Source organism: Lissotriton helveticus, chromosome 11 (genome assembly GCF_964261635.1).
Source record: "Lissotriton helveticus chromosome 11, aLisHel1.1, whole genome shotgun sequence".
Taxonomy (NCBI): domain Eukaryota; kingdom Metazoa; phylum Chordata; class Amphibia; order Caudata; family Salamandridae; genus Lissotriton; species Lissotriton helveticus.
Window position 1 is genome coordinate 935271352 of NC_136072.1, and position 15053 is coordinate 935286404.

The 15053-nt window shown below is 48.0% G+C and overlaps 1 protein-coding gene across 2 annotated transcripts in view; it reads right to left on the bottom strand.

Annotated features, from left to right (window-relative positions):
- Positions 1-841: 841 nt before the first annotated feature.
- Positions 842-15053, bottom strand: part of INPP5J (inositol polyphosphate-5-phosphatase J) — a 186523-nt gene continuing 172311 nt past the window's right edge. The window contains exons 13-14 of one of the 2 annotated variants that reach the window (XM_078667265.1): positions 2977-5229; positions 842-2116 (exon numbers count right to left, since the gene is read on the bottom strand). In XM_078667265.1, coding sequence (XP_078523391.1) covers positions 4345-5229 — 885 coding nt within the window. In that variant the 3' untranslated portion in view covers positions 842-2116; positions 2977-4344. Of the gene's footprint in view, positions 2187-2791; positions 5230-15053 lie in introns of both variants that reach the window. The other variant, XM_078667264.1, reaches the window with a different exon arrangement.

Here is a 15053-nt window from a genome sequence, read left to right on the forward strand (position 1 = left end):
GGATGGCACGCAGAGGGATAAGCATTTGTGTTTCTTATATTTGTGACCCAATATTAAAAAGGCTATACACATGTCTGTGTTTTAATACGCACATATAATAAGTAATGCTCATACTTTTTCCCCCCACTTTTTTACTTCATAGAAGGGCACCTTGGTCGTCATTATAAACTACTGACAGATAGCACTAACCCACAGAGTATCTAAATTCTGCAGTCTTAACAAGAGATAGCCATGTACATTATAAGGTGAGACATCACTTCGCAATGTAGAGAAAGCACCAGGAACTAGCTTAAGGGACAGAGAGGCGACTGCTGAAAATGTGATGTCCAGAGTGAAATACAGATGGGCAGGTATGGCATCTAACAAGAACTGTACAACAACAAATGTCCCCATGTCAAAGGTGCAACATTGTGAAATACTGCTAGCTGCCAGAAATCAAGCACACTAACAGCACTCCACGATGGCTAAATGATTCATGCAAACACTGAACTGCAAGTCAACTATTTCTTATAGCCTGTATCCCTCATTGGCCAGGTAATGGATTGGCCCAGTCTGGCAACCAAGGACTGGTTACATCAAAGGCTCAGCTGTGGAGAAAGGTTATGTTACCGCCTCCTGATGCCCGAGTGGACTTTTCTGGGAGAGAGTGCCCAGCAAGTCAGGCATGTAATGCTTTGAACTCTTCAGTCACAGTCACCACCAAAGATACACCCTGCATCAAACTGTCTTAGCTACATAAGGGAGAGCGTTTTGCATGTGTCATTCCTATCCAGGATGCAATTAGTTATCTTTAATTACAGAGAGTTCCATGATATTAATGAAAAACACTGACACAGATAGGTAGAACCAGGTCAATATTTAGGAGCAGTAACAATTAGCATATATCATTTAAATACAGAAAGATCACAGATTTGTGGAAAACTGAATGTTTTCATTTATATCTAGTGCCTCAAACATCACTAAAGACAGGTGCACGGATTCTAATGACATTGTGCATGAGTAAAAGGTGCATCATGCTGTTTTGTTGTAGCTCATGACAACATTCATCAGAAAGGACACACTCACACCATTGTGCACCAAACTGAAATGTACACAACTCTATTTGCTAGTGCAACATCTCACACATCACTGCATACTAGAGCTAAGACCCACACATCTTTGTTTTATGTGAACAATAACATTGGTTAGTGCATTCTGCAGTGGTAGTTGGCTTGTGGTCCTGTAGACAAACAATACGTTTCACAATTACACCCCACCCCCCACCCCTGGACTCACTGTACCGAATGCCACACGTTTGATTGGGCAAGTAAAGGTGCCAAGATTCAGACCAGCAACATGGTAGTTGCACACAAAGCTCACCAACATGTTCTTAGCACAATTAGCTATCTTACCTGCTATGACCAAAGTCTCTAAACCAGACTTCACTGTGACTAGGCCAGGCATACGACTGTGTACTCGAGCAATTTTTCACACTGCCAGTGTTTTCAGAAAGAACTGAGGCCTTCGCACTAATATCATTTTTCCTAGAGGACTCTGCTCTCAGTTGGGATGGCAGTGACACCACTTCTTGCTGATGGTCGATTCACATTTGTAGGTTGCAGGCCAGTCTTTGTGGTCGCCAGGGGCAGCACCATGACCCGTGCAAGAATAAAAGCAAAAATGATAGACGTGTGCTCGAGAAACAAGTTCACCTTCATAAGGGAACCCCAACAGTCTCAGTTCATAGGAATGTTTCCTAAGCTAACCGTTCCCCAGCATTTCTTACCACTGCCTTTTCCCTGGTTCCTATGTCAAGTATTAGGTCGTCTGAGCCCCCCAAGAAATAACTTGCCTGATGAATACCCAAAGAAAACTTAAAAATAAAACTTCTCTATGAGTTCCATGTTAAAAGGTCTGTGCTCTTTCCTAGAAAAAGGCTTGCTACCTGCTACAAACTAACCCTGGGCATAGTTGGCGTAGTAACACTACTCCTGGCTTCGCGTAATTTTGTGTAGCTGATGGCACTGTGTACTTGTCACGTAATAAACAAAAGGGGGAGGGAGAGGAAGAGTGGATCCTGTCTCCCCTGGAAATATGCATAAACAAAAGGAATCCACTAACATGAGTACGGTGATCCCTACAGTGGTGGGGAGCAACCAGTGTTGTTTAAATACCCCTCACACACCAAAAGGCCCCTTGGTGTCATGCTTCATCATCGGGGTCTTCGCAAACCTCTACGGAATGCAGCGTGCTGCGACTCACGACTACGTAGGAGCACTTACAAGTGAACTATGTGTTGGTGTGTGTGAGGGTGATATAATGTGAGTGGTGAGGTGAAAAAACGTAAATTAAAAAATACCTGGCTCGTGGGTTCCTAAAAATTTTTATTCAGTCCCCGGCTGGTATCATTAAAAAGTGCAAGGGAGGTTGTCTTTACTAATTAGGATAAGGTAACCTCACAAGTGCGTCGTCAACATGTTTCGGAGTAGAAGACTCCTTCTTCAGGACAAGGATGTGCACTAGGTACTGAACTTATGGTAACAGGTCTAATAATCTCATGAGCCAGATGGGTGGTATTGGGGGTCTCCTGTCCTGCCCACTGTGGCAACGGTTACAGCAGAGCCTGGTTGGCTTTCCTCCCCTCAACGCGGCTCCGACGGCTCATGAGGTTATTAGACCTGTTACCATAAGTTCAGTAAATCGCCAACTGGGCGCAACGGACTTTAATAAAACAGTTAGGTACATGTCACCTAGAATTATTTTTGTAGAGCACACTTTTACATCTACACCCATGTGAGTAAGGTGAGGATACCTAAGTAGTCGTGAGTCGCAGCACGCCGCATTCCGTAGAGGTTTGCGAAGACCCCGATGATGAAGCATGACACCAAGGGGCCTTTTGGTGTGTGAGGGGTATTTAAACAACACTGGTTGCTCCCCACCACTGTAGGGATCACCGTACCCATGTTAGTGGATTCCTTTTGTTTATGCACTGTGTACTTGTCTGCACTGAGCAATAATTGCAAATGACATCTTGCACAGCGCCAGTTATGATGAACTTAGTATCTTTATATGCTAAAGAGCATATAGCACTTTCACAAAAGTGAATGAACAATTAACACGTAGTGAGAGAGGTGATGATTTTGGGGTCCTCCCTAACCTAGGGAGGGAACCTAGCAGATGCCTTGAAAACAAAAAGCACATCTTATTGAACGATTCGGTGGTGTTCCCATTCTCTTATGCCCACCCCAAGCACAGTTATTGGCAAAAAAACAATCCCAACCAAAGGCCCTGCAAAGCATTATGGGACGAGATTAGCAGTGGGCAGTGAATATTATAGTATCCAATATCAAAATAATTCTACAAAGAGCTGCAGTTCAACTAGTCGTTACTAGATGTCCCTCACATGTCAAATGCAAATGCATTGAAATTGAAATTATTCTTACATCAAGCTGCAGTTCCACTAGTCGTTACTAGATGTACCTCATGCGTCAAATGCATAAGCTTCATGAAAGGGTTTCAATGCTTTTGAAAGAGATTGGTCCGGAAAAAAAGGCAGCGACAACAAAGGGAGCAGAGAACAATAACATTGAGAACAATGAGATCTGGAGAAAAGGGAATAGAAAGAGGTTCAGAACAAACTCAGGAAAAATCAGGGGGTCTGATTGTGGACATGATGTACAGGAGACCTGACAAAAACAGGGAGAACAGAGGATCACTGGAGAAGGAAACTTAAACCAAGATGAAACTGTTCTTAGAGTAAGATTAGAAAGTTACTGTTTGACAAAAGATTTATACTGGGTAGTTGTCAGAAGCCCTCAGACAGCAGAGTCTTGTGGAAGACAAAACTATTATAAGATGGGGGAGTAGCACTCCCTTTCAGCTCCCTCACTTCAATCTAGAGTGACGTTGAGGACTGCGGAAAGGTGAGGTGACGGCGACAGCTGACAAATATCTGAGATTTGCTAAGAGACAGTAAATCAAGTTCAGGACAAAGGGAACACATATATTGCGAAGACCTCCATGACAGAATGTTTAGAGTCACAAAGGCATAAGTTACGATTGTGGGCTCTATCGATGCTATAATGTCAGCGGCTCAACCCGAGTGTCGTAAATTCGATTGTCAATGCTTTTTACAGGGAGTTACAAATGATATCTAACTTATGAACAGGGTATCGCAACCAACATTGAACACACATGCCCAAAAGCACAGCACAGTCCTAATGGTGTACATGGAGTTGTAGCTGGTGATGATTGTGTCTAGGATTTTTCTCACTGATGAGGTCCTGGCTAATGTCAGGGGAAGATTAAAAAAAATAATTACCCCGCTACAAAAAACATTTGAAGGGGACCTAAAGTGACACACCTTTAACTGATCTTTCCTGTTGGCCCCTGTTTCTTCTCACAATGATCCTCCCCATGGGTTCCTCCTTCTGGGGTCTGGCAAGTATGGGGCTCTGTGTCTCTTCCGTGCCCTGTCTGCAGTCCTGTCTCTGTTCTGTCCCCTTGGCCATGCCCAGCCTGAGCCTCTGTCTCTCTCATCCCAACTGAACCCTGCACAAACCTGGGATCACTCTCTCTTCCAACACCCTGGCTATGCTCAGCCAGTGATTCCTTCTCTTTTCCATTCCCTGAGGCTTTCCCATCCTCCTGGCTCTCTCTTCGTAACTCGTCCTGTGCACCCTGCCATGGATCTGCCTCTTTCTCTACTCCACCTCTGAGTTTCTGTGCTGCATGAGTCTCTCTTCTTTTCCTGCTCTGGTGAGGAAGGCCTGCTTGGCCTGGGCTCCCTGAGTTTTCCCTCTGCAGCTCAGCCTGCCCCACTGCAGCAGGCCTCACTGGTGGAACAGGAATGGGTTGTAGTGCTTCTGGGCTCTCTCTGCGGCTATGATGGACTTTTTGGTGCAATGAAGTCTTCCTTCCATGACTTTTGGTTGGTGATAGCACAGTCTGGTCCTTTTCGGTTGAGCTCTGCGAGTGTCTGCGATACGGTACTTCCCGTCTAGGGCTCTTGGCTCGCCGTGGGGAAGGACTTCGACTTTTACTCTTCTCGCGGGAAGACGGCATCAGCATTAGATCATGAAACCTAGCCAAGACTGGACTGCGACTTCGGCGCTGTTTCCGCTGCCCTGGGCTAGGACTGCGCGATTTGGGGCGCAGTAGCACCATAGTACTGTCTTCCTCCGCTGAGCTAGACTCTGAGCTATCTGATTCACTGCTGCTGCTGCTGCTTTCAGAGCCTGGAAGTGAGATCTACAGGATAAAAGAAAAACATTCAGAAGCAGAAAACAAGAGTACGAGAATCAAAATAACAATGTGGCCAATTCCCTGCTATATCTAAGGATAGAATGTACTGTGTACATGAAATTCCAGAGCTAAGTGAACACTGAACGGTATACAGGAGGACGTGAATAAGGGAGTGAGTAGAGTGCACAAGGAATCATACCTTCCAACACGACCATCAGTATGATGGGCTTGAAGCATGATATCTCAGTGGCAGCCGGCATGGCTTGCAGGTGACAGGCCGGGCTGGTCGAGCGGGGGGGGGGAATATTTACAAAAACATAAAAAACAAATAAATAAACGTACCTTTGCGCCGGGTCACGCATCTTCGCTCCTGCTCTTCTCCGTCTTGGACGGAAGCACAGCCAGGCCCCACTGACCAATCACAACGCTGCAATGCAGCGTTGTGATTGGTATTGAGCATCCTGGTTTGGCACTCAACCAGGGAATGGGAGCCTGGGCTTGTTCTCCATGCAGGCTGTAATGCAGCTTGCAGTGAGAACTGGGAAAGTGCGCATGACTGATTTGGGTGGCCCGAGAGGGCCGACCAAATAGTCATTGCGAACTTAGGAGTGGGCAAACCATTTCTCCCCTGCCCCGCTCTGAGAGCAGAGCAGCCCTGCCCACCCACCCGCCCGTAAAGCAGCATGAAGCATAAAATGATAATAACTTAAAGTTATTATCATTTTATGCTTTTTCTTCGTAGTGCTTAAAACCAGAGGGGCGACACTCCTGCGCCATAGCAGATGATCTGTCACTGTGATATCTCCTGAATGCATTGCATGTTTAATATTGTGTAGAATTTAGGTGCAGCGAACAAACCGTGTACTCAATATTGGGAACAATGAGTGTGCTAGAGTGAGCACAGTATGGTCACTTCTATAAAAGATTTGGGTGTTGGGGACTTATTGCATGGGGTCTTGTGTAGGACATGGGTGTTCCAAGCGCAACAAATGTGTCACCTTCTTATAGATTAAGTAGTACAGAACAAGTTAGCTCTTTACAGTTTTTCTGTAGAATTTGCTTGTGGTAGACACAGAGCATGAACGCTTCTGTAAGATCTTCCTTAACCCGTTGATCGTGGCGCAAACTTTCCGCAGCGCAGGCGTTTTATTCAATGGGCGGGGTTCGGACGGCCCCTGGCCGTCCTCCGCACATGCCCGCCGTCACGTGGGATGGCAGGGGGCCAGCTGCAGCACCGAAAAGGTTAAAGTTCTACTACCGTCCCTTAGTAGGAAGCATCCAGTTTGATCACAGTAAAGAGGGCACAGATTTCCTGTAGAATATAATGTGGGATATACTGTTGAGACAGCACAGAGTGTGAGATATGTTGTTGGATACCAATATCACAGAGAAAGGGTAGAGAGAACACAACATGATATCTCCTGTGGGGTTTAGGTGTTTGAAGGGAGAACAGAGTGTGGTATCTACTGTGGGGTTGTGGTAGATCCCAGTTAATAGGTAACCGCTAATGGTGTTGAACCGCAGGTTAGATCAATCATTAAAAAATATGTGAAGCGGAACGATGAAATAAACTATTTGAACTAAATGAACAAGGAGAAAATAATATATGAACTGTGTTAAATTGAATTGAGTTTATATCAAAGTATGGAATGTTTCATTTCTTGATTACAAATAAATCAGTATATGAAATTAAAATAACTGATTGTATAATTATATTTTTGTGTTGACATTGATAAATGTTTAAGGTGTAGGATTACACCAGGTGAACTGTGCGCAACTAGATGAGATCCATCTCATCATAACTAACACTAACAATTGCAGACACTTTGAAAAATGTACCCACACTTTGCATCATCTTGGTAATGACTGTTGCTGGTCAGCTGCAGGCTCATCTCAACCTCCATAATATTCTTGCATATCTATCAAGCTATTGACCTGGACATGGAACTGAAAACAACTGGTGGATGTCATGAGTATTACAAATAGCGGATAAGGATAAATACTTATCTCATGATACCATTCGCTAGGTTTGACAGCAGGGCCACACATTTTTGGCTCAGCATTTGAAGGCTGTGGCGGAGTGTTGGACGTGGCCATTTTTTGTAGGGTCATCCCAGAACTTTTTGCCTTCCTCCTGTATTTTTTCTGAACAGTTGTTGGTGGTTTTAGTACTCTGGGCACTTTATCACTGCTGATCACTGCTAACCAGAAACCCTGTTTCAAACATTTTCTTTCTCCAGTCTCTTCGGAGGCGTGGGTTTGAATCCCACCGCTGCCACCAATATTAGAAATGGGGTTTCTAGTTGGCTAGGGTATACACCTAAGCCAGGCAGAACCCACCACTCTAGTCAGGGCAAGGGAGTTACACGCTGAAGATAACCCCTGCTCACCCCCTTTGTAGCTTGGCAGAGCAGTCAGGCTTATCCCAGAGGCAATGTGTAAAGCGTTTGTGCAATACACTCACACAGCAGTGACACAGTAGGCTCATCACAAAAGAAACTACACACAAGGTTATATAAAAATAGCCTTTGTATTATCCATAAAAACACATTAGAACATAATCACATATATTACACTATGCCACTGGCACTCATCATGACTTCACAGAGATTACATAAAACACTAGGCCCATCGGGCCACTGTCATAACATTACAGTTAGGCTAACCAGTAACCACTGGCATCATTGCCCTTAGCTCAACATATTATGCAAAACATAATCAGCAGTGCACTATGAAGCGCTGGTAGAGTGCACACATTATAACCTTATCATCCCTGAGAAGGTACTCGCGCTTTGCATCGCGCTATGCGCCTAAATACCGCGCTATCATTTTTAAAGCTACCCTTATAACTATTTGTGTTCTTCTTAGTTGTACTCTGCCCTGATTTTAATAGGATTTATTGTAACCCCCTCACTTGCACTCTAATCGGCTCCTTCACCGCTGTTTTGGCGGGTCCGGTTTCTGGGGTGGGATTGGCTTTGGGCGCCATCTTGGAGTGGTGTTCACTTTGGGCGCCATCTTGGAGTGGTGTTCACTTTGGGCGCCATCTTGGAGTGGTGTTCACTTTGGGCGCCATTTTGGAGTGGTGTTCACTCTGGGTGGGTGTTGCTGACGAGCGGTCTAGCGCTCCGGCTGAGTGGAGGGACGCCTATTTAAGGCGACCTGCCCTGTGGACTGCCCTGAGAAGGTACTTGCGCTTTGCATCGCGCTATGCGCCTAAATACCGCGCTATCATTTTTAAAGCTACCCTTATAACTATTTGTGTTCTTCTTAGTTGTACTCTGCCCTGATTTTAATAGGATTTATTGTAACCCCCTCACTTGCACTCTAATCGGCTCCTTCACCGCTGTTTTGGCGGGTCCGGTTTCTGGGGTGGGATTGGCTTTGGGCGCCATCTTGGAGTGGTGTTCACTTTGGGCGCCATCTTGGAGTGGTGTTCACTTTGGGCGCCATCTTGGAGTGGTGTTCACTTTGGGCGCCATCTTGGAGTGGTGTTCACTCTGGGTGGGTGTTGCTGACGAGCGGTCTAGCGCTCCGGCTGAGTGGAGGGACGCCTATTTAAAGCTCCCTCCAACGCGCAGCGGTTACGCGCAGTGGGCGTGCCTGACTCGTGCCAGAGTCCTGCACGTCTGCGCCCGTCCCGCTAAGGAGGCGCGGCCCGCGGCAGGACTCTGGACCTGGCCATCATGACTTTACCTTTGAGAACTTATAGTAGGGCCGATCTACTGGCCCTTCGGGACCGATGTACACATTGCGAGTTTTCGCCTGTAGTCCCGCTTTGTGGCCCATATCATTGTAGGTGTGGTGCTTGGTCATTGGAACCCCCCTCTCTTATACGCATCTTGGGGCCTGTTATAAAGAGGGTAGGACAACGGGATCTGAGTATCTGGAGCTTAAACGTCAGATCTTTGGTAAAGCACCATCAGGAGGTTTACGACCTTCTCATTGATGGCTCGCCGGATGTGCTTTTTCTAACGGAAACGTGGCTCCAGGACTCTGACTCCTCGATAATTAACCTAGCCTTTCCCCCAGAGTATGCTATTTTTACTTTAAATCGGACGACTAGAGGTGGAGGCATTGCGATGGCCACCAAACGGTGTTATCCCAGCGAGTGGAAAGCCGCTGAACTTTTGGGGTGTGAGGGTGCCCTATTTAAAATAGCGTTTAGTCACCAGTTTACCTTCTCTGGTTTATTAATTTACCAGCCTCCGGGCTGTGACTCAGTTTTTAGGGCTGCTCTTCCTGAGTACATTAGTACAGAGGCACTAGGATGCGCAAATTTTAATGTTGTGGGAGATCTTAATCTCCATTTGGACTGCCCTTCTTTACCCTCTATTAGGAGCTTTCTGGCGGATCTTGAGGCTCTACAGCTCTCGCAGATGATTACTTTCCCCACACATAGAGGTGGTCATACTCTTGACCCATTCTTCACAAATCTAGAAGGATTCAGAGTTCTTGGTTCCTCCCAGTTGGTCTGGACAGACCACATGCTGGTGAAAACGGCATGCTCTTTGTCTGACTCTCCTTTTCTATCTCAGGACAGACTTGTTCTTAAACGACACTGGAACAAATTAAGACTGGAGGATTTTTACCATCTGCTCGAGGAGGTTCCTTTAGGTCCGCTCACCGAGGTTGATTGTGGATACGACTCGTTCTGTGAGTGGATATCTGGTGCCCTCGATTCTCTGATTCCTATGTGTTGGTCCAAGTGTCATCGGAAGGAGCCGAGTCCTTGGTATGACACTTCCTTGGCATCTCTTAAGAGGGCCTGTAGACAGGCTGAAGGATTATGGAGGAAGTCGTACGACCCAGATCTGAAGATATGTTATCTGGCCAAGGTCAAGATCTACCACAGGGCAGTGTGTCAAACTCGCGCTTCCTTTTATGCTCAACAGTTTCAGAATTCTGCCAATCCATCGAAACTTATTTTCAAAGTATTAAAGGACCTGATGGCGAAGAGAGCAACTGCAGTGGAAATATGCTCGGACTCACATTGTGAGGGTTTGGCCTCTTTCTTCCATGAAAAAGTGCAAGCCATCTATCGCACTTTTCCAACGGGTTCCCTGATGTTAGAGCAGGTTGGTCGCACCTTAGGTGAGGGGGAATGTCTTTCTATCTTACCCCCCTTATCTCTGGAGGTGTTTGACTCTCTCAGCGCCAAAATCAAGTCTGGATCTCCGGCAGACCCACTGAAACCGGCCCAACTCAAGACCCTAGCGCCGGTTTGCCGTACCCCGGTGCTGTCCTTGATCAACCTGTCCCTCTCTACTGGAGTGGTTCCCGTCAGATGGAAGCAGGCAGTAGTCACGCCAATTCTGAAGAAGGCGACCCTTGACCCCCTTAAACCTGAAAGCTACCGCCCTATCTCCCTTCTCCCTTGGGCCACGAAAATAGCGGAGGCCCATGTGAATGCCACTCTTACAGACCATCTTGGTAGGCTTAACATTCTCGACCCTACCCAGAACGGGTTCCGTGCGGGTCACAGCACGGAGACGGCCCTTCTCTCGATGGTCGAGCATCTGCGTTCCGTGCTGGATTCCGGACGGCGGCACTATTGTTATTAGATCTCAGTGCCGCCTTCGACACGGTCTCGCACAGCATTCTGATTCGGCGTCTTGAGGAGGTGGGTGTTTCTGGCTCCGCCTTGCACTGGTTTCGATCCTTCCTTACCGATAGGTCATTCCAGGTGGCGATCCCGCCCGGTAAGTCGTCATCCTACCCGTTAGACCAGGGAGTCCCACAGGGGTCACCACTGAGCCCCACCCTTTTCAATCTGTATGTGAGACCGTTGGCTGTGGTCGTCAAGCGGTGGGGCCTGACCATGGTCTCTTACGCAGATGACACGCAGCTGGCGGTCACACTGAGTGGGGACTCAGACCTGGAGGCTCCCAGGTTCTGTGATGGTCTGCGGGAAGTGGCTAACTGGATGAATTCCAACTGTCTCCAGTTAAACACCAAGAAGACGGAGATTATGGTGGTTGGTAAACAGGTGGCTTTGTGGGGTGACAAATGGTGGCCTTCGGAGTTGGGTGTGACTCCCCTCCCAGCGGCAGAGATAAAAAACCTGGGGGTGTGGCTTGATCCTTCTCTGAGTTTCATCTGTCATACCAAGAAGGTGGCGGCTTCTTGCTATGGCATCATCAGAGGACTTCGACCCATCCTCAAATTCTTTGATGCACCCACAAGACAGCTGGTGGTCCAAGCATCAGTGCTGTCCAGGCTGGACTATGCCAGCTCCCTATTGGCGGGGGTTAACCAGTCAGAATTTCTGCGGCTCCAGCGGGTTCAAAACGCTGCGGCCCGACTGGTGACAGGTCTGCCTAGGCGGTGCACGGTGTCCAATGCCCTGCGCTCTCTCCACTGGCTCCCTGTGCAGCAGAGGATTAGATTCAAGGTTCTCTGCCTTGCATTTAAAATCCTCAAGGGTACTTCCCCACAAATCTTGGAGAAACTGCTGATCCCCTATGTCCCCTCTCGCACTCTTAGAGCGCTAGGCCAGAACTTAGCAGTGGTCCCGCGTTTTAAGTTGAGCAGAATTGGTGGCCGCTCCTTTCGAGTCCTGGCAGCGAGCTGGTGGAATTCTCTCCCTCCACAAATCCGGGCCATCGATGAGCTCCTTCAGTTTAGACGGGCTATCAAGACCTTTTTATTTGTTTAGCTCATCTGTTGTGTCTCTTCTCCTTTCTGCCCGCTTTTAATGCTGTGTTGTGTTTACCTTCTCAAAGCGCCAGGACGCCCCTTTGCTGGGGCAGCTGTGCGCGGTACAAATAAAAATAACATAACATAACATAACATAACATAACATTACCGTGCATATCCCTTTGCTATGGAACATTACATCAGGGCACAAAACATTATGCATAACCATAGTCCACAGTGCGCCAGAGTAACCCCTGGCCAGTTGTGCATATTAGAGAGCTTATGCCCCCGTAACTGATTATCCTTGCGCAGGCTCCTGGGCTACCTACCCCCCTACCACAGGGAATGCAGTACTTTTTTAATTAGGGGCCTCTGTCGATGTCTCTCCCCTTGCTCTTGAGACCAACAGAGCAAGCAATGGGTGCGGGGGTGCGGATCACCCTGTCTCCTTCAATGGAGAATTCTCCCTGTGCTTTAGATAAGTATGCAGCTGCCCACGACTGTGTAGTGCAGCTGTGATGATGCTAGGAATGCAGAGCACTTCCTAACTAGGGGCTTCGATTTAGGTCCCACTCCGATCTTTTCCAGCTCCCATCGGCGGGAAGACCCCTCTGGGGTTTCGCGCTTATAATTTCCTGGTGGGAGTGGCCCGCCACTTGCGGTGCCGTCCTTGCTCCTCGTCTCACTGACCAGTGGCAGGAGGACTCTGGTCGGGGACGTCGGGTCGGAAAACCTCGGATCGATGTTTCCACCCCTTTCACTGACCTCTGGCGGCTCACAGTGGAAGGGAGCCCGTGAGGCTCTTCTTCCTTTCTCGGGTGTGCAGTCCCATTTGGCACCGCCCACGACCAGGCTCGGCCATGCGGCCCTTTGCTCTTGCCTGGCTTCTGGTTTTCCGCTAGGTTCCTGGACAAAGCTGAGGGCTCCTGTGGTGTTCGCTCAGCTGACGAGCGGCCGCCTTTGGTTTCCAGGCACGGGTTTGGCCTCGGGCTCCCGATGCCTTAAAATGCTCCACACATGATTCGGGAGTAAACTGGCTACAAAACTCAGTGAACGCCATGCGCTGTTGCACACAAGAGCGCTTCTTCATGCTCTTTCTGCCAACTCACTGGAGGGGGAGGGGAACACTCTCTAGTCCCTGCACAGCGCTCCACACACACTTTGGCATAGCAGGGAGGAAAATCCCAGAAGACAGGGCCCAGGCAGGCCAGCACACCGGGTTTCTTTTATCAAATCTGCAGTTCCCTCAGCTGCCCAACGGGCAGCAGGCTCACTCCCACAGGTAGGGAGTCCCGGAGGGCGGTTCCTCCTGGTGCCTGGCAGTCCTCTTCTTCCAGTCCCAAGCAGTTCTAGCTCTCTAGACATGTGTTCACAGCCCCAATACTTATAGTACCAACAGTCTTTGTTCTGGCCTGGCACAGTGCCCTGAGCCCAGTTTAAACCAGTTTTGGGTGCACTTTAAAAATATAATTAACAGTGCACAACACCCCGATTCAAAAGAGTAAGCCCTGGCTCCAGACACACCACAGGGGGGCGGAGCCATCATTGTGGAAGGCAGGGACAGCCCTATTCAGGTGCAGGTGCAACTCCTCCCACCATTCCAAATGCAGATCAGGCTTATTCAGCCTGGCACTGAGTCACCCAAGCAGGGCTGGACACACCTCAACCCCCTCACCCCGATCTACAACCTTTACACCGCGGTCAAAACACCGCGGTGCAATTACGACGCGTCTTTTACAACGCAAGTCTTTACCACGACTTGCGCTGGAGGGCGCACTAGACTAAGGAATAGTAGATTTACTATTCCAACACCTTCCCTACTGTACGTAGGCTGGAGTTGGAATAGTAAATCTTACTATTCCTAAGTCCAGCACCCTACAGCGCAAGTCGTGGTAACGACTTGCGTTGTAAAAGATGCGTTGTGATGTACTGCAATCATTTTGATCACGTTGTAACATCGTACATCCCTCACCCCCTCCCAGGAACTGGCTGGAGTGAATGCCCATTCCCTCTCCCCCTGTCAGTCAGAACCAGACAGTCAATAAACAACAGGCAGGCACAAAGACACATAGTCCACAGAAATGCCCACCTCTAAAAGTGGCATTTCCAAAATAGAAATAATAGATCTGCTTTCACCAATAAGCAGGATTTATCACTACTATTCCAAACTTACCAAACTTGATTCCGCTGCCCCTCTTGGATCAGGAAATACCACTGAAACACATTTCAGGGAATTCCCAATTCATCTCTATGAGAGGGCAGCCTCACAGCAGTGAGAACCCAAATAGGTTGTTTGTCACTACCAGGACATGCCACACAGTTAAGGCACATATCCTACCTTTTACCTACACTGCACCATGCCCATAGGGCTAGCTAGGGCTTACCTTAGGGGTGACTGATATGTAGTAAATGGGTAGTTACAGATGTGGCAAACATTTTATGTGCCACGTCACAGCGGCAGTAAACTGCACGCACAAGCCCTTAGGTGGCAGAGGCTGAGACAGGTTTGAAAGGCTACTTTGGTGGGTGGCGCAAGCAGCGCTGCAAGCCCACCAGTAGCATTTTATTTACTGACCCTGGGTATATCAGACACCACTGTACAAGGGACAGGTAAATTAAATATGCCAAACAGGTGTAGACCAATCTTATCAAGTTTATCATGGGGAGTACATGCTCTTTCACACTGATCAGCAGTGATAAAGTGCCCAGAGTCATAAAACCACCAACAACAGGTCAGAAAAAATACAGGAGGAAGGCAAAAAGTTCTGGGATGACCCTGCAAAAAGGGCATAGTCCAACACGGGTGTTAAATGGCTTGGCCTTCAGTGGTTTTCATCCAATGTGGAGAACTAGTCACAGACAGTAAAACATCATCTCTGCCCCCAAATCTTTATCTTTTAGGGTGCTGCACCGCTCCCCACTTAACCCAGCATGTCTCCTGCCTCAACTGTCCTGAACCATGGATATGATCTGATGCTACGGTCCTTTCTGGATCAGTGCCCAGGCCATCCCAGTGCGTCAAGCTTCTTCTAGACACTGAAAGACAGACTCGAGGAACACGTGAAGCATAGCTGGCTTTAACTCCAGAAGGTGATACTATTTCGTCTTAATCTCACTCACAGCGTCTTTGGCCTGGTCACTCGATCCCCTTTAACCCCTTGAGCGCGACCGCGATTCTGCGCCTGTGCGGC